Source organism: Phyllostomus discolor, chromosome 2, assembly GCF_004126475.2.
Source record: "Phyllostomus discolor isolate MPI-MPIP mPhyDis1 chromosome 2, mPhyDis1.pri.v3, whole genome shotgun sequence".
Taxonomy (NCBI): domain Eukaryota; kingdom Metazoa; phylum Chordata; class Mammalia; order Chiroptera; family Phyllostomidae; genus Phyllostomus; species Phyllostomus discolor.
The window spans coordinates 23,936,183-23,955,350 of record NC_040904.2 but is presented as its reverse complement, the minus strand read 5'-3'; the positions used below and the strand labels follow the sequence as shown (position 1 = coordinate 23,955,350).

Below are 19,168 nucleotides of genomic sequence, written 5' to 3'. Positions count from 1 at the left end.
ATTGCTTCCCATCCTCTGGATCAGTCATTGGTTTGTTTTTTTTTTTAAGATATTAAAATTAGAAGTAATAGTTAATGCTTAGCACTAACTCATCAAACAAAATGTTGGTTTACCTTCTCTACCACCTATGTTGAAGCTGAAAGGAGAAACAGTGAAAAGAGTCCTATCTATTGATATAGTTTGGGGTGCAGCCAGAAGGGAGTGGGGAATGGACACAAAGTTGTGTCATAGTCTAGGTGGTTCTGCTCTTCTAGAAATGATTGCCAGACAATGCAGGTGGGGCAAAATAACCTCTCCCCTTTCTAGAGCTTCACCTTGTGAACTTTTGGGGATTAACTATGGACCTAGATGGTAAAATTATGTATCAGGACATCACCAAAGTCAATTTATTGGTGAAGCATGGTGGGAGACCCTCTAAACAGGAGAAAATTTCCATTAAAAATAGTCTTAAAAATAAATTACTCTCAAACCAATTACCTATACTACAAATATAGGCAGTGATTTCACTGAAGCTCAGTGTTCAATGAAGCATATTAACTATTAGTTTTTTGGCCTTGGCTGGGTAGCTCAGTTGATTAGAATGTCATCCTGATACACCAAGGTCGCGGGTTTGATCACTGATCAGGGCACATATGAGAAGCAACCAATGAATACATAAATAAGTGCAACAACAAATCGATCCCTCTCTTCTACAAAATCGATCAATAATTTTTTTTAAAAAAAGCAATTATTTTTTTACTTATTTTAAAATAATTAAAGATTCACAAGTCACAAAAGTAGCAGAGTTCCTGTGTACCATTCACCCAACTCTCTCCAAGGATACTATCTTACACAACCAAAGTAGTTTATCAGAACCAGGAAAAAAAGCATATTATCAATTAGTCTTTAAAGATTGCAACATTTGTTATAGTATTTTACATCTCTTCTGAATATTGGGGATGGACATTTCGTTAGAAGCCGCCTAGTAGAAAAGGGAAGTGACATGCAGAGATTAAGTGCTTTGGCTAGTACCAAAATTAGACTCTCTGGGAGTACGGTTTCTCAGCCCTGGATGAACATTGGAATCACTGGAGGATGGGCAAAATCACTAGTTGGGGCCCACTCCAAATCAATTCATCAGTATGCTTTAAAGACTCTTCAGAAGTTCTAAATGGGCAGCCAGGGATCAGAACTACTGATGTCGGTCTTTACTAAGTAGGATTGATTTAATGCTTTTTGAAAGTGAAGTTTTTGAGTATGTTTTGCCTTAGTGATGTTAGTGGAAAGGGGACCTGGCCCTGAGTAGGTCTGCCTAGAGCTAGCCAATAGTGTGTAGGTTCTTGACTTCATACAGGAAAGATTTCACATGAGTCCAAATGATTTACAGAGTATGTTTATTGAAGCGGGGGACAGTGAAACATGGAAGGGCCTAGGATAGAAGAAGCAGGTGGGGGCCTAGGCAGGGCTGTTTTGGCGCACTGGGAAGTCAGAGGAAAGAAGAAACAGGATGACATGGCCAGGTATCTCAGTTAGTCAGAGCATCATCCAGACACTCCACAGTTGCAGGCTCAATCCCTGGTCAGGGCACATACAGAAAGCAAACAATGAATGCATACATAATAGGAACAACAAATTGATGCTTCTCTTTGTAAAGTGAAGAAATACAATTTTTTTTAAAAAGCAACAGGAAAGGGCCTAGGTAGGGCTGCTTTGGCTCACTGAGAAGTCAGCAGAAACAGTGTTTTGGAGACAGGTTCAGGGGTTTAGCCAAGGACAAGCTGCCACTGCCCATTTCTCACCTGGTTACAAGTCTCCTGGGAATCCTGTGCAGCCTGTTGGGAAAGAGGGGAAAAGGAAAAGAACAACATGCTTCTAGGAAGGACAGCATGTGCTGGGACCTTCATTTTGACAGTTTTTAGGGTTTGGGAGGTCGTAGGGGAAGATCTCAATAGAACATTCATCAGCTTCTCCAGGTGTAAACTTTCAGGACCATGGTCTTCACTTATTGGTCAATGCCAGGGCAGGGGGTCATTAGTCATTGCAGCTGGTCCTGGCACTGCCCACCTGGTTTTGCTGCTTTTCTGGGCCTGGAGCTGAAATACATCTGAAGCCTAGAAGTCATCTCCATGGAGGGTAGCTTCTGTATCTGGTTGTAAATTGCTGGGGTCAGTTTGTTCAGCTGTCTGTTTCCCCATGCCGCTGGCCAAAGAATTGTCCTAGCTTCTTACTATCCTATCTCAGGGACATCACTGACAAAATAAAAATGTATTCAAATTCCCTTTACCCTACAGATCAAAGTTTCAATGCTTTTTTCATAGTTAAATAAATTAAGCCTTACAACGGAACTATGTAGTAGAAAAGTTGTGGGGAATCTCATCCCTAGACAATCTCTAAGAAATTCAAGGGTGGGATATAAAGTTGGTTGAAGTAAACCAAGATGGTCAAGTCCTTTTTCTCTAACTCTGGACTCCAGTAGTTTCATTCAGTATCATTGTTTTTACTTCAAATTTCAGGAAATTTTGGGAATTGTTAGCTAACGTCACAGGAAAAAATATAAATGAGATCGACTTCTCTTATTTGCGCTAACCAGGACTCTCAGGCATAATCAGATTATCTCTGTAAGGTTCTTATCCTAAAACTATTTTTGGAAACTAGGGATTTTCCAGATTACGGATAACTGTGGCACTGTCACTGTTTCGCAAGCCAAGCAGTGAGAGCAATCGTCCTCTCACTCATTAAACCTTGACTTTTGATAGAAAACGCTCATCCACAAGATTTTGGGGGGAACCGATGTGGTTCACATTCCTGTTCCTTAAAAATACAGTGTAACAGTCCTTTCCAGATTCTGTGCGGGTCACTTTAAGTTCGTCCTCCATACACGACAGCAGGGTGTACTGCTTACACCCGTCAAAGGGGGCGTCAAAGGGGGCGGAGGTCGGCCCTAGGCTTCTCGGTGCACATACTGAAGCTGCGCCTCGCAAATTCGGAAAGTTCGGAGAGGGCACCAGAAGGAAGCAAAAGGTCACACATTCTACACAAATTAACAAAATCGCGCAGGGGTTAGAGCAAATTTTGCCAACTCCAACTTCGGGAGAAGTTACCTCGTAAAACTCTTTTATTATCCTTGTGGCTAAAAATATTACAAATTAAGCGGCTTGGATCTATTTTAGCTATAAAGAACTAAGGGCCTCCTAGACCACTCTGGAGCCCCAGCAGGACACCAGGTCACCCGAGGGTCCCACATAGCAGCTACAGCTCTCAATACAGTACGGGAGGAGGTACGGTGGGCGGTGGCAAGGCTCCATGGGACTAGTTGGCGCGGGCCGGCACGGCGTGGTGACGTCAGAGCGGAAGCGCACGCTGCGTGAAGCGGCCCAGAACGCGGCGGTCACGGGAATATCCGTCGCGCCGAGAACGCTGGTTAGTTTCGCTCCGGGTTCCGGCTGCGTTGGGCGTGCGTGCAGCTCGCTGAGACTATGGCGTCCGGGCCTCACCCGACAGCTACCGCTGCCGCCGCAGCCTCATCGGCCGCCCCGAGCGCGGGCGGCTCCAGCTCCGGGACGACGACTACAACGACAACTACGTCGGGAGGAATTCTGATCGGAGACCGCCTCTACTCGGAAGTTTCGCTCACCATCGACCACTCGCTGATTCCGGAGGAGCGGCTCTCACCCACCCCGTCCATGCAGGACGGGCTCGATCTGCCCAGCGAGACGGACTTACGCATCCTGGGCTGCGAGCTCATCCAATCCGCTGGCATTCTCCTCCGGCTTCCGCAGGTCAGTGCTTCGGTCCCGGGCCGCCGGCGCTCCTCTGCTCCCCGCCGTGCCCCCCCTCCGCTGTATTGCCGTACCGCCCTGTCCCAGCAGGGTGGAAGGACCCCTCTGGCTTTCTGGCCGCGGGTCCCAGCCGGAGCCGTGGCACGCCGTGGGCGGGAGGGCAGGGAGGCGAACCTCACTAGCTGTTCGCGGCGGGGAAGGGAAGGGGAGCGAGTGGCGGCACAAAATGGCGGCGACGCCTGGTGCGGGCCCGCCTGACCCCTGCGCTTCCGTTCTTCTCTCTTGTCTGCAGGTGGCGATGGCAACGGGGCAGGTGTTGTTTCATCGTTTTTTCTACTCCAAGTCTTTCGTCAAACACAGTTTCGAGGTAAGCAGAGCGGGGGCGGATGAAAAAGGATTTCTTCATCCGGAAATAGGAAGGAGGGGGGTAGTGTTAGCCAGCTTTTCCAGAAAGGAAGTGGTTAGTTCAGGCCTTTGTACCTTGTCCTCACCCACCAGGAAGTATGGGCTTTGGGAAAGTGTTTTAGAAACTAGAAAATGGGTCCAGACACCTCAAGTCGGTAATTAGAATTTTAAATTAAATAAGTCATAAGCTTATGGCTTGGAAACGTCAACTAATTTTATTTCACCTAAGGTTGTCCCAACTATGTGCTAAAGTTGCTTAGTCAAAATAAGTCTGTCAGGTTTGGGGAGGGGCACTTTTTCCTAACTACATATGATAGTGCTATAATATTTTTATTGGATTATTGGTTCTTTCAGATTGTTGCCATGGCTTGTATTAATCTTGCATCAAAAATCGAAGAAGCACCTAGAAGAATAAGAGATGTGATTAATGTGTTTCACCACCTACGCCAGTTAAGAGGAAAAAGGTAAGATTGGCATTATTGAACACAGCAGCTCTTGATACTACTGTACTGTGCACCAATCATCAAAACATTCTTTTCTCTCAAGTTAAAACCCATGCACAGGAAAACTTAACTTAGGTGTTGAAAATCACATAGGAGCACACTGATAACTTAATGAAAGAAACCACAATTAACCAGCTATCTAAAGTTTATAGAGGCAGTGGCATTTATGGACAATCCTAACAGTGCTGTGAAGCAGTCCTGTGGCTTAAGATTAAACAAGGGAATACGTTTGGCTCAAGTGTGAGTGTATTCTGTAAGTTGTTTTTCCCCACCCCTCTCTGGAAAACTGAAGGCTGGAAGTTTAAACACTGCAGTTCAAGTTAATATTGTGGCAAAGTTTTGTGTAGGTTGTTTCTCTACTTGGAAGTCCCAGTTAACTCTTGATCAATTGAGGTTGGCTGTTGTTAGAGTACCTCTCAACATTGAACTACGATATATCGCATAATACCGGATCTGAAAGGACTGCAGGATGATAAAGTTTGAAGTCAAAGGGATTAAACAGGTATTTTGTTTGGGTCAGATACAGTCTCAGTGAGTGGGTTAGAAAAATAATCGATTGGGTTCCATGTAGATAAGGGCCACTTTTCTTGTAAGAAAAGAGAGACCAAAATAGTGTCTTATAGGTGCTGTGGCTGTGTCATAATACTTTATGTGGACTTGCGTGTTCATGTGAGGCTGTACCAAAATTTTGGTTGCAGCACTTATGTGTCTTCAGGTGACTTCTAGTAGGTGCTGCAGAAGTTGGTGTAGACTAGTTCTTTTCACTTCTTAAGTAATTGTGATGATGCTAGAGAAACCTGTACTGGGTCTGAAAGGAAGTTATAAAAGGATTTTAAGTTGTTTGGGGGGTTGGGTGTTGGTTAGTGCCAATTTAGTATCTTACATGAGTGGTTTTTATAGGCTGAATCTGTAAGTTGGCATAGTAGAACTATTCAGTAACAAGCAAATAGTAAAGTAACCTTGAAAGGATTAATCTAGTTACAAAGTCTGAAACATTGCTACTCAGATAGTTGTCACAACATGTTTTCAGTTTTCTTACATATTTTTTTTCTGCCATCTCTTCTCATTCATCCTAACCATATCCAGGGATAGACTAATTTTTTATTTCACTTTAAAATATCTTTTAGCTTCTTGGTGAGGAATTCCTGGAAATTGGGAAGATTTCAATTTGGTATTTAGTATTGTCTGAACTAAAATTTATTTAGGTATCTAGCTGATTCTTTAGGGTGTTTAAAACAAAATGACTGATAAAAAAAGCTCTAGTCAAAGGATTCTGTGCTTGCTTAAAGGAAGTTTTCTATGCTTTGAACCATTGAGCTAACTCTTACATTATCACTCACAATGATTATCTACTTTGAAATTTTTCTGTGAGAGTATTCTTCTTTGATGTCAGAGTAGGTCTTAACTGTAAAAACTTTGGAATTTAAAACATCTCACCTGAGAGTTGTGTCTGATGAACAGTGTTTTTTGGGGGGAATCATTACAAAGAGACTGATTTTTGTCTCAATCTTAGAAGTGACTAGCATGAAATTTAAAAGGAGTTGTTAATTGCATGGAAGCCGCTTTTTAAAAAGCAGGATGTAAAAGTGTTTCTGTGCATATAACAAGTTTACTCAGACACGTAACTTGTATATGTTATTAACTTCAACTCTTTTTTCCCTTGCAACCGACTATACAGCGACCAGCTACATTTACCAAAGCCTGGGTGATGTGGAGTGGTACATAGAGATGAAGCTGTCGTCATGGCAACAGTGAGTGAAGTATGGAAAATCCCCAAGGAGAAGCCAGTGCTCTGAGAATAGGTCACTGGAATCGGGGACTAACAGGTTGGCCACTGGTGAACCATTTAGAAAAACTCCTGTTTCTTGTTATAAGCTTTAGTCTTTGCTGTCCAAGTTATTCGAACTGTAATTTAGTTAATTTTCTTTGGATAATGGTGTTAGAAAGAAAGTATTATTAGTATTATACTTTAGTTAGCTAAAATATCAGTTTATGAAAAATTTCTTTATTGATTGATTGTAAAAAGAGAGGAAGGGGTTGGGGAGAGAAACATCAATTTGTTGTCCACTTATTTATACGTTCATTGGTTGATTCTTGTATGTGCCCTGACTGTGGATCAAACCCACAACCTTGTATTGATTGGGATGAAGCTGAAATTCACTGAACTCTGGCCAGGGCTTACCAGTTTATTTTAATGTTATTATTTTAATATAGTTTATAAAATCTTTAAATTGTAGTGTGAACTTGGGAAATTACAAAGGAGGCATCATTTTGTAGTGTTTAGGTTATTGTTCTGTCCTGCCAACACATTAGAATCATCAGATCAGGTTTTACAAAGTACCAAGCCCAAGTGACATCCTGGACTTTTTGACTTATTTCCTCTTTGATTTTTTGGGGGGGGGGTGGGGGTTGGTTTGATTTTGTTTGTTTTTGTGGGTTTTTATTTTGTTTGGGGGGGGTTGTTTGGTAATTCTTTTAAGCTCAGAGTAAAGAATAAGTGGTTGAATTTAAAGGAAGTTACTTTTCCATTTTAATAGTTGCCAATTACTTGCTTTTGGGGTGCAACATGTTCCCAGCAAATTAAGGGTTTTCTGTAGTTTTAAGGAGCCCACATTCATACTATAAGACTTGTTTGTCTGAAGAAGAAAAGTTTTCAGACTGGTACAACCACTCACTGGTACATGTGGTGAGGTATTTTCGCCATGTACATAGATCATGGGTGAAAGTTAGAAGAGTCTTATGTGATCTTGTTACTTAGTCAGACCTCCCTTTGCAGCTTATTTTGGTGCCTCTTAAGGTGGTCTTCAGTTTGTTTGATACTGCTAAAAAAAAGGGGGAGTCCTTTGAAGAAGCATTGCAAATTTCTGGGTATTGAGCAGCAATCTACCTCCCTCTAAACCACTTATCTGTTTTAGTAGTTCCTTGAAGAACTAGTTCCAAATTGTCTCGTCCTTATACTGCATAAGTAAAACTTAACCATGTTTTGGCCTCCAATCCTTTTTTTTTTTTTTTTCTTCAAGATGTGTTTTAACTAATCATGGTAAGAAAAATTGCTATTCTGATGGGCCAGATAATAAACTTCCAATGACCAAAGCCCAGGATTTCCTATTAAGACTAAATTTGGGAATTACTGTTTTCATATAAATTAATTTGAAAAGTGTGATGAACTTAAAAACTGGGGAAGTAGAGTCAGGTTTGGTTGTTTGTTGATAATATTTTTTTCTCTCTGAATAGATGGTTTCTTTTTAAGAGATTTAAAATGCCCCTCTTCAAACTTTTATTGGAAGGGAATGTATACCTAATTGGAAAGGAAGACATTCTAGCAAACCTTAATTCAATTTAATGTGCTTGTTGCTACAGAAAGTACTAACTGATACATTGTTAATATAAATAAACCATTTGGCTTAGGCAGTTTTCCTGAACCTTTTCTTGCTGATTTATCTGGACAATGTGTTTTTATTCCACAGAATCTTTATAAGGTAAATTACATGTTTATTGAGCCTTCCTTGATTTGTGAGGTAAAACCTACTCTGAACAAAATGAAGGTGTTAGATTATGCACTCATAAAGTTAATTCCAAAAACTGCATATAATAGTAGACTTAAGAAGTTGAGTATGTAGTTAAATTAATCATGGATAATGGATTTGGTTTCTTGAATCATTTGATGTTAATGGGATGTTGAAATAAAAAAAGGTTTAGTAAAGATAGTGGCAGAGTAAAGGGAAAATAACAATTCATTTAAGCAGGGTTAATGAATAATTAAGCCTGATTGGGCACCAGGTAGTAGTCGTAATTCAACTGTGTAGCTGGTTAATTACAAGAAAAATGAATTTTAACAATTTGCAGGCAACTCTTAAAGCAAGCTTAGTAAGAGGGATAAGAGATTGAGCTTGCTCAACATAAATAGGGTAAAAATGAGACAAAAGTGCTTTTAGTGGATTTTGGTTTTTTATACAGATTCTCATGGTGCAGTTTTGCTGTCAGAATTGCAGTGGGTTAAGAGTTAAAGTGGTATGCACCAAGGGTGTCCTCTGTCCTAATGCCTTCTGAAGGAGGACCATTAGATAGCTAATCATCAGTAAGTCTGAGGTGGATTTAACTTACTTCCAAATTTCCTGTTATGAAACCTGAAAACTCTTAACCCTTAATATCTTTGGGAAATGGTTTCATATGTACATTTATTGCTCTCATGTGAGTTAAATTTGATTTTTCCTTCCAAAGAGCAGTTAACTTGTAGCTTATTGTCCTGATAAAAATGGATTCATTGTGATACTGTACTAGAAGTCAACCTCCCCTCCAGTTGGTGGCCTCATTCCTCACACCTTTGCGTATCTGTAACAGGAACTGATCTGAGTGAAGGTCATTTTCAGCATTTGGTAACCTGAGAAGCAGCTATTTTCCATTTTGTCAACTTTTGTCTTGTTTAATATAATCTGATAAAAAATAGAATAACTTGATATAGTCTAGTAGGCATTCTGGTTTTCATTTAAATGTGAGAAAATAAGGAAATTATTTCTACTCTGATAACATGTCAATACAGAAGTCGTTAATGCAGCTTATTTCAGATTGTTTTCTAATCTTCAAGTGAATGTATTTAAATTGGTTTTTGATTTTGAAGTATGAGCTTACATTTTTCTGGATTTGCTATGCACGGTAAAAGGAGTTGTGAGTTGGGGTAATATTCAGAATGACTCTTAAAAAACTCGAGAATATTTTGACTGAAAATGAATTGAGTATAAGGGAAGGTATTTAAATGTTCTACACATACACACATGCCCCCCCACATATATAATATATATATACACACACGTATCAACAAAAATGTATTTGTTGGTTGGATCTAAAAATGTATCAAATGAAAGATATTAGGACATGTTAATGGGCTTTTACACGAAAGTCCAAGTCCTGATCCAAAAAATTCTCTGTAAGAAACCACTGTTGAGCATTAAAGTTCAAATAAAAGTAAGAAACCAGTTTTTAATTTCAAGACTTAAATAAGATAGCCTTTTAATTGAATGTGCTATTTCTAAAGCATTGAACCACTGATTGAATTACAGCCTCTGCATAATAACTTTGGAAGCTACCAAAATTTAATTTGTCACAGAGACCCTTGAGTGTGGTTCTGGTTCCCTCGTTAATGGTCTTGCCCTTGCATTGTATGCTAAACATACTGCCCAATAAGTACAGCTCAATCAAATTTAGGCATGGCTTTAATTGATCACTTTGAGTTTCGAATCTCATAGAATTTTACAACTTGGTAATTGAACTAAATCATCAGTTTGCAGGTTTTCTTAACAGAGATAGCTTCTTAGAAAAATTTGTTTAAACAAATTGTACATTTTGAGGAAATCTGGATAAACTGCCCACCATTTTTTCACCTAATTTTAATTTTGGCCATAAGTAACCAAGAGTTGATATTTTATAAAATAAGTAAAATCATTTTTAATTTTACAAGGTATTAGAGTAAATCTTTTCAAAGGCACATTTGTTTTGTCACTTGAGTTAGGAGACGAACAGGATTTGTGATAATCAAGGTATTGCTTAAGTTAATCTGTGTATTTATATCTATATATATATAGATATTTCCATAATCATATGAGAAACCAACAAGGATAAATCCAAGAGAATTAGAGTGAATTCTTTTCGTTGCAGGGTTGAGTTAGTTTCTGTAGGAATTTAGAAAGGTGTATATACTTAATTAGCATAACTTGGACAGCACAAGATTAATGCCTTAACTTGTTTGCAGGAGTTTAAAAAGCTGGTTTCTGTTGCCAATAGTTGGTTGGAAGGGAAAACGGAGATGCCACAAATAAAATTTTTTGGATGTGCAAAACATTTTTGATTTTATTTCTTACAAACTATAGGACTCCAAGCCCCCTGATCCTTGATCAGAACTACATTAACACCAAAAATCAAGTTATCAAGGCAGAAAGGAGGGTGCTAAAGGAGTTGGGATTTTGTGTTCATGTCAAGCATCCCCATAAGGTGAGTTGTAGGATACAGAAATTACATTCGTAAGTATTAGGATTTTATTAAAATTTTATTTTATATGAATTTATGTTTATATTTGAGAGTTAACTGACTTTTAAAGGCAGTCCTTTTGGATATTGAAATCTTTCAGAAAAACGGGAGTCAGAAAGACGGGGGTTCACATCTTCATTCTTTATGGTGTAGGCATAGATAAGTTCTTCTTGCCTCTCTGGTTAACCCAGTTTTCCCTACCTACAAACAGATGATGAAATGCCAAGGAATAAATTGTGTTTGTGTGTGTGTGCACACAAAAGAACCTGGCATGCTACCTGTTGGCATAGTAAAATTTCCAAAGCGTGGCTGCTCACTGTTATTGAATGTTTACAGGTTTCTCTAGCAACTCTTGGCTCGAATGTGATCAGCAAAGTAATAGCTCCCTCTGAGGGCAGGACTGTGTGCAGTAGAAACTTGTCTCTGCCATTAGTGTGTGACTTTGACAGATAACTCGGTTCTTAGATTTCACATCTCTAAATTGTAAAATGGGAGTGATGTAATAAGGTCCTGAAATGCCTCATCTGAACTGTGGTAAAGCTAGTTGTATGTAGTATGATGAGCTTCATTGTGGAAGTAGTGTTTAATTACTTAAAATAATGCCCACTCAGAGTATTATGAGATATGTATCGTGCCCATTGTATAACCCTAAAAACATACAGTCTATAGGGTTGTGGGACATGGAGAATTGTATATTGGGAAATTAAATGCTGTGGTCTTTTAGCTTTAACTTGTTCACAGGACACAGTGCCTACCACATAGCAATTATGAAAAAAAAAAAGGTATTTTCATTGAATTAACTCAATTTTTTCTGTACAATTTTGAAACATTTTTAAAAATAATTTTTGTGAAACCTGGTAGCATAATAACCCACGTTGACTCAGATACATTTACAGTTTATAGAAGAATTAAAGCTTGGACCTAACATTTTCAGTTATTTATATTCATTGAACTATGTACTCTGAAAGAACCAATGATGTGCTAAATTGAGGTTTTTTTCCCCTTGTCCTTCAGATCATTGTTATGTATTTACAAGTCTTAGAATGTGAACGTAATCAAACCCTGGTTCAAACTGCCTGGTAAGTTGCTTTATTTACATTTCTTTCTTAGCCAGGAAAACAGAAGCAGAAATAAAGTAAGTTTCATTTTCCCTTTCCAAAATAATGAGATGAGTTTCTTTTAGTGCTTTTTGTTTTTTTGTTTTTTAACCAAAAGGTAAATAAAGCTTATTTCTGCTTCCTGTTTTCTTGGCTTGACTAATTACTTTAATGGAGAACTCAATTTAACTTTGTTCTTTTTTCTACTCTTTAATTAAAGGGTAGTCCATGATGGTAAGTCATAGAACTCTGCCCTCTGCACTTCAACCCATGACCTCAGGATGGCCTGATTGGCTGCCCTGCTCTCCAGCCAATCCAGTGCAAGCTCTCATCCGAGATTCACTGAAGTGGTCCATATCCATCTGGCAGCATCTTCTAGTTCTGTCGGGGTGGTCAAAAGGATTTGTATATTTGCTTCTAGAAGTAACTATTCACATGCCTATGTATTTAATGTGTACCTGTAACTATCAAAATGAATAGCTCATTTTTTGATAGATTTGTTATCCAGCCATTATGAATTAAGTAATTTTTTTGTGAAGAGTTTGACTAGATTTCTATTTTCAGTATGTATAGCGTGAATTTACCAAGGAAACTACAGCTTGTAGCTTAAAGTGGGCATCGTTTCCATATTGGTTGAATTTATAGCTGCTGGGCTATTGCAGACAATAACAGAATTAAGTGTTTTTTTTATTTTTAAGATTTTATTTATTTTTAGAGGGGAAGGTGGGGAGAAAGGGAGAGAAATATCACTGTGTGGTTATTTCTCACGCTCCCCCTATTGGGGACCTGGCCCCACAACCCAGGCGTGCACCCTCACTGGGAATCGAACCAGGGAACGTTTGGTTCACAGGCTGGCACTCAGTCCACTGAGCCACACCAGCCAGGGCAGGAATACATGGGTTTTTTTGTTGTTTTGTTTTTTGTTGTTGTTTTAAGATTTTATTTATTTATTTTTAGAGAGGGAAGGGAGGGAGAAAGAAAGAGGGAGAAACATCAATGTATGGTTGCTGGGGGTCGTGGCCTGCAACCCAGGTATGTGGCTTGACTGGGAATCGAACCTTCGACACTTGGGTTTGCAGCCCACGCTCAATCCACTGAGCTACACCAGCCAGGGCTGGGAATACATGATTTTTAAAAGAGTTATTAACATAAGCTCTTTAGAACTTGGACTTTAGAGATGCAGATGTGTGATTTGGAATTGCTGGCTTGTTTTTAAAGGTAAAGTAAAAACGAGTTAGTGGTCCAGGCACAACTACTACCTCAAGACACATGCTCTGGACATATGACTGCCATGTTTCTGGATTCAGTAAATACTAATAATAGAAAAGTCACTGTTTTTGTAAAATGCATGACATTTTTAATATATGTTCTATAAAACAGATTTTAGCTTTCAAGAAACAGTCCTTTAACTTTTTAAACAATTTGTAAATTTTTTTTCAATACTCCAGGAATGTTGTGTGGGGAGGGTTTACTACTTTAAAAGTTGAGCAGTTTATTAACTGAAGTAAGTAGTTTATTGCTTTTATTTTTACTTAGTCACAAGGCTGTTTTATATATTGATTGCTCTTCACATCCCTTTGTAGATTTTTTGAAGTAGCTTAGCTTTCTTAATGTAACTCAGTGCTTACCTTTTTTACCCCTGTCACAGTACTTTTGAGTTTTTTAAAGAACTTGGTTGACAACTGATTTCATTGTGGATAAAGGAGAGATGGTCAGTAATTAATGGCTTGAAGTATTGTTGGAGTGGTTTACCATTTCTGAACTAGTCATGTCGGAATTTACTTTCAAAGCATTGCTTTTCAGAGAAATGTATTCCTAAAACTTTAGAAGTAAGTTCTATTTGGAATAATAACAATTATTTTAAAGAACTTTGGTTATATATTGGAAAGCTGTTGTTCTAGTGTTAAATTCTTATCTCACTGATTTTTGAGTTAAGAATTGTTATATGCTAGAATGTGAAGTTGTGAATATAAATATGAGAAGAAAAAAGAATAAAGTAGATTGAGTCTCCAATTTTATGTAAATGTTAGAACTGGTTTATGTGCAGAGCTTATGATTAAAATATTTTTCAGGAATTATATGAATGACAGTCTTCGAACCAATGTATTTGTTCGATTTCAACCAGAGACCATAGCATGTGCTTGTATCTACCTTGCAGCTAGAGCTCTTCAGGTAGGTGTATATAGTGTGCTTTGTCTTATATCAGTCATCCTAATGAAAAGTGAAAATTTAATCTAAGCCATTCTGTTTTTATGGTTAGATTCCATTGCCAACTCGTCCCCACTGGTTCCTTCTTTTTGGCACTACGGAAGAGGAAATCCAGGATATCTGCATAGAAACCCTTAGGCTTTATACCAGGAAGAAGGTAATTCTGTTTACTCGTGTTTGTGTCGATACTTTTCTCAGGGCTGAGACTGTAAACTGTGAAAGTAACCTTATTTTCCTCCAACAGCCAAACTATGAATTGCTGGAAAAAGAAGTAGAGAAAAGAAAAGTAGCTTTACAAGAAGCCAAATTGAAAGCAAAGGGATTGAATCCTGATGGAACTCCAGCCCTTTCAACCCTTGGTGGATTTTCTCCAGCCTCTAAACCATGTAAGATTTATTCAGAATTGAAATGAGTTGGACACTGAAGGTGTGTGGTTATTGAAAAGTTTTAGCATGTAAGAGTTGCGAGGAAACAATGATGTTAAGAAGCCGTTACTGTTCACTCTGATAGTCAACTGAAGACATACTTAAAAGCATGATAAGTTCAGTTATATTTATAAACAACTTTGATCCTCTGTTGAATCCATTAATCAGCATGTCTTTATTATGGTTTTGTTTGTTGTTTTTAAGCATCACCAAGAGAAGTAAAGGCTGAAGAGAAGTCACCAGTCTCCGTTAATGTGAAGATGGTCAAAAAGAACCTGAGGACAGACAACAGGCTTCCAAAAGCCCTTATAATGGGTGAGTATACTTGAGTTAGAAAACTGGTCTGAGGAACCTTTTGTGATTAATTTCTAAAACACTAAAATGCTAAGGTTTGGGTTTTGTTTTGTTTTTGAAGTGTAAGAAAAGATAGCAAGAGGAGTAGAAATAGCAGAAGTGCAAGTCGATCAAGGTCAAGAACACGATCACATTCTAGATCACATACTCCAAGGAGACAGTAAGTATAAGTAAAGATTCTCTTAGGGAAACAATCTTGGAGTGTTTAAAAGTTACTCTTTGTAAATTTTATTTGTTGATCCTAGAGAAAGAAAGAGGAAGGGGGAGAAACATCAATTTGTCCTACTTATTTATGCATTCATTGGTTGATGCTGTATCAAACTCAAAATGCAACCTTGACATAGGGGACCAGCGCTCTAACCAACTGAGCTACCCAGCCAGGGCTAAAAGTTACCCTTTTTAAAAAATAGTTCCACAAGTTAGGCTAGATTGAGGCATTTCACATCATAAGGGTAGCTGTGAAGAATGAGTTTGGTCGTATGATCTGCATGTGTGGGGCTTTGTTTATTTTGTATACCTTAATGGTATTGTTTTTGCCAAAAGGGGTGCGGGTGGGGGGCTATTGAGAAGTATAGGGATTAGCCAAAGTGCTGTGGAGGTATATGATGTGAAAATACTGTCTTTCTGTTTGGCTTCAGTTAGAATATGTGACTGTTTCATAATCACTTATTAACCAATAAGTTGACCATAGCCAAAGAATCTTCTGATAAGCTTTTAATGAGATTGCTAGCTATTTGTGGCTATTTTGAGAATATGGGAGATACTCAACAAAAAGCATAGCTATCTAGAGCATTCTATAAAACTTGCTAATTACTTTTCTTGGAATATAGACATATATTCCAAATCTTAAACACTCGTTTACAATTTGTGTGATACAGGCTGGAGGGAGGGAGTGAGGGGGGAGAAACGTAATAAGTCTTCTGTCTGGCCTGTTGTCAATACAGGCCTGATAGTTTTGTTTTGAACCTGTTATGCGCACCACCAAAGTAAGTCTGTCCAGTAGAAATCAAATCTAAACCTGAAATTTTTTATTATCTAAGTTACAATAATAGGCGGAGTCGATCTGGAACATACAGCTCGAGATCAAGAAGCAGGTCCCGCAGTCACAGTGAAAGCCCAAGAAGACATCATAATCATGGTTCTCCTCACCTTAAGGCCAAGCATACCAGAGATGATTTAAAAAGTTCAAATAGACACGGTCACAAAAGGAAAAAGTCTCGTTCTCGATCTCAGAGCAAGTCTCGGGATCACTCAGATGCTGCCAAGAAACACAGGCATGAAAGGGGACATCATAGGGACAGGCGTGAAAGATCTCGCTCCTTTGAGAGGTCCCATAAAGGCAAGCACCATGGTGGCAGTCGCTCAGGACATGGCAGGCACAGGCGCTGACTTCTTTCTGTTGAGCCTGCTTCAATTCCTGCTTTTGCCTATCTTCAGTGTGATGTATGGACTCATAATCAGAACATTAAAGACAAACTGATTAGGATTTGATTTCTTAAAACCCTCTAGGTCTCTAGAAACACTGAGGACATTTTCTCTTGAAGTATGTTTTTTGTTTTTGTTTTTTGGGTTTTTTGTTTTTTTTTTTTTGGTTTTTTTTTTTTTGCACATTAAAATGCCCTAGCAGTATCTAATTGAAAACCATGGTCAGGTTCAATTGTACTTAATAGTTGTGTATTGTTTATTGCTATAAGAACTGGAGTGTGAATTCTATAAAAATGTATCTTATTTTTATACAGATAAAATTGCAGACACTGTTCTATTTAAGTGGTTATTTGTTTAAATGATGGTGAATACTTTCTTAACACTGGTTTGTCTGCATGTGTAAAGATTTTTACAAGGAAATAAAATACAAATCTTGTTTTTCTAAACTGCTTCTCCAAAATACCTTATTTAAATAAATTATTAAAAGGAGCAAAATTTTAATAGTAAAATGGCTGTGCTGATTTTCTGATAAACTAATTTCCTCTATTACCTAGAGTTTGAGATTATTGAAGTAACAATTCTAACCTGCAGTAGGAGCTATTGTAAAAGTCTTCCCTATATACGAGGGGGAACCCCCAAAAAACAATTTATTAAAAATTGTGTGTTCTTATGTTTAAACTTCAGTCACCTTCAAATACTCTCCATTTGATGCAATGCATCTATCAAAACATTCTTTCCACTGCTCAGAACAGTCTGAAGTAATCAATTTTGTTGCTTTTAGTGCAATTATAATGCCCTGTAGTGCTTGTTCCATTTTTTGTTTCACCTCTTCCACATCAGCAAAATGTTTCCCTTTGAGGACTTTTTTCATTGGGGGAAACAAAAGTCAGGGCAAAATCAGGTGAATAGGGAGGTTGGGGCATGTAGTGGGGGAGCTGTGTGTGTGTGTTTGTTTTTGTGAAAAACTGCTAAACAGTGTAGTGTGGGCAGGTGCACTTGTAAATAACTCATTTTGAGGAGGGTAAATGCTGTATTGAAAGAATTCAAAGAAAATTTACTGAAACCAAGCACAGCCTCTCACAGCAACACCAGCTGGCACACTGATACAGATGAGTTCCCAGAACACACCTATTGGGGGGAGCCTGTGCTGCAATGGGCCCACCCTCCAGAAAATAAATCAGGGTGGTTTTTTTTGTTGTGGGGTTTTTGTTCTTTAGGGGAAGGGTTTTTGTTTTCATTTTGTTTTGTGTGTGTGTCCCCTTGTAGAGGGGAAAAGGAAATGAGAGCCGAGCCCGATAGTGTAACATTGAATGTTAGGCCAGTGTTAAGTACTGTTTCTAAAGTAAGCTGCCCATGTGAACAAATCAGAACTTTTAACATGACGCTAAATCAGATCTAACTGTTGAGCAAAGGTAACAACTTTTGTCCTTTTCAGTTGGTATCCTAATTCTATAAAAAGACCAATGAAAAAATGTTAAGATTTTATTTACTCATTTTTAGAGGAGAAGAGGCCAGTGGAATTCTTAAATGCCTCCAGATTGAAATTCTAAGTTTTGCTTTATAGTTCTAAATGTCACACTTACCATCAGGTATTAATCCCATTATTAATGCCCACAACCTGCATCAAAAGTGTTATTTAAAAATTCAAAGTTAGCTCTCAGGAAAGTTCCCCAAAACAAGGTAATTTGATAACATATTGGTTGTCCTAAGAGCTATTTCTTAATTCATCTTGGACTGTAAAAAATAAGTGTGAGGGTCAAGGAATTTTTTTAACCAGATTTTTTTTTTTTTTTTTAGATTCTATTTATTTTTAGAGAGGGAAGGGAGGGAGAAAGAGAGAAACATCAATGTGTGGTTGCTGGGGGCCATGGCCTGCAACCCAGGTATGTGGCCTGACTGGGAATCGAACCTGTGACACTTTGGTTTGCAGCCCATGCTCGATCCACTGAGCTATGCCAGCCAGGGCTTAGCCAAATTTTTAAGAATCATGTTAAATGCCTAGACACGTTGAAAGTGTAGTTTTGCTGGAGAAACCGCGTCTACGGGGTTTGGTAAGGAAACTCATCACTTATCCCACTCGGAAAACTGGAAGGAGAGTAGTGTTCACTGTGTGGACCTTGATCCCTGAGATCCCCTACAGAGTAGCTATTTGTGTGCCTGGAAGTCACAACTTGACTTCATTTGGAACCGTTTGAACTTAGTCCTTAAAAAAATAATGGCCTTTCATGTTATCCGAGGTCCTCCTGCCTCTTAAGGTAATTTAGCAAGTCTGATCTCTTGACTGCAGACAGACCCTTACCTCACAGCGGTTTGTATAGTACATGTGTTCAAGGAGTATAAGGGGACTCTATTTTTACTCCTGCAAGCCCAACCCCATTAGGAAACATCCATCTACGTCAATTGTTCCCTAGTGGACACCATCCTAAGTACAGCTGTTTCAGAACACTGCTTCACTGAGATTGGATGTGATTTCTGAACAGCACAAGATTTTCATGAAGCATGACAACACTGGGCACTTTGATTCCAGGAGTCCTCTTGACCCTTGTGCCTCTGTCACCTCCGCTCTGTATAAATCTAACCCAGTTCTAAATACAGAAGAAATTGCTACCCTGCCTGTAGTCCTGGGCCACAATTCTTCAAACAGGAGCTAATGATCTCTTCAAAGCATTGATCACATACTGCTCTAACACATAAACCTAATGGTTTCCCATGTAACTGCATAAAATACAAACCCCTGACTCTGCTGTATGGGAGCTTACCCTTGCCAGCATCTTCCAGAACCAACCTCGCCTGTCTCCCTCAGATACATGCATTTCTTCCTGAGCACTTGTCCTCCCTGGCTGGGATGCTCTCCTCCCAGATTCTGTGACAGGCTTTGCATTCTCACTCATTAGAATAGGTTTCAAGAGAACAACAGGACTGCAATTTACTCATTATGCACGCCCCTCAGCTAATCTTAACAACAGTGCTTT

General features: G+C 38.8%; 1 protein-coding gene and 1 long non-coding RNA gene across 3 annotated transcripts; one reads left to right on the top strand and one right to left on the bottom strand.

Moving 5' to 3' along the window:
- Window positions 1-1,356: 1,356 nt before the first annotated feature.
- LOC118498788 lies at window positions 1,357-3,358 on the bottom strand. The gene is made up of 2 exons (XR_004901251.1): window positions 1,699-3,358; window positions 1,357-1,554 (listed from the first exon to the last, which is right to left on the bottom strand). It is a non-coding gene; the product is annotated as an uncharacterized LOC118498788 (long non-coding RNA).
- CCNL1 (cyclin L1) lies at window positions 3,357-14,862 on the top strand. 2 transcript variants are annotated; one of them, XM_028503828.2, is made up of 10 exons: window positions 3,364-3,758; window positions 4,051-4,125; window positions 4,518-4,627; window positions 10,531-10,651; window positions 11,702-11,766; window positions 13,857-13,956; window positions 14,045-14,149; window positions 14,237-14,378; window positions 14,622-14,732; window positions 14,833-14,862. In XM_028503828.2, exons 1-10 carry the CDS (start codon window positions 3,456-3,458, stop codon window positions 14,835-14,837), a joined length of 1,137 nt encoding a protein of 378 aa, XP_028359629.1. In that variant the 5' UTR covers window positions 3,364-3,455; the 3' UTR covers window positions 14,838-14,862. The 2 variants fall into 2 exon arrangements, with proteins under 2 accessions (XP_028359643.1, XP_028359629.1); XM_028503842.2 differs by lacking the exons at window positions 14,045-14,149; window positions 14,237-14,378; window positions 14,622-14,732; window positions 14,833-14,862 and adding an exon at window positions 12,005-12,018 and having other exon boundaries at window positions 3,357-3,758.
- Window positions 14,863-19,168: the final 4,306 nt, after the last annotated feature.

Coding starts and splice junctions, on each gene's coding strand:
- CCNL1 (XM_028503828.2), top strand. CDS start 3,456: ATGGCGTCCGGGCCTCACCCGACAGCTACCGCTGCCGCCGCAGCCTCA. Junction 11,767..13,856: donor ACCCTGGTTCAAACTGCCTG/GTAAGTTGCTTT, acceptor AATATTTTTCAG/GAATTATATGAATGACAGTC. Junction 14,379..14,621: donor TTCTCCAGCCTCTAAACCAT/GTAAGATTTATT, acceptor GTTGTTTTTAAG/CATCACCAAGAGAAGTAAAG.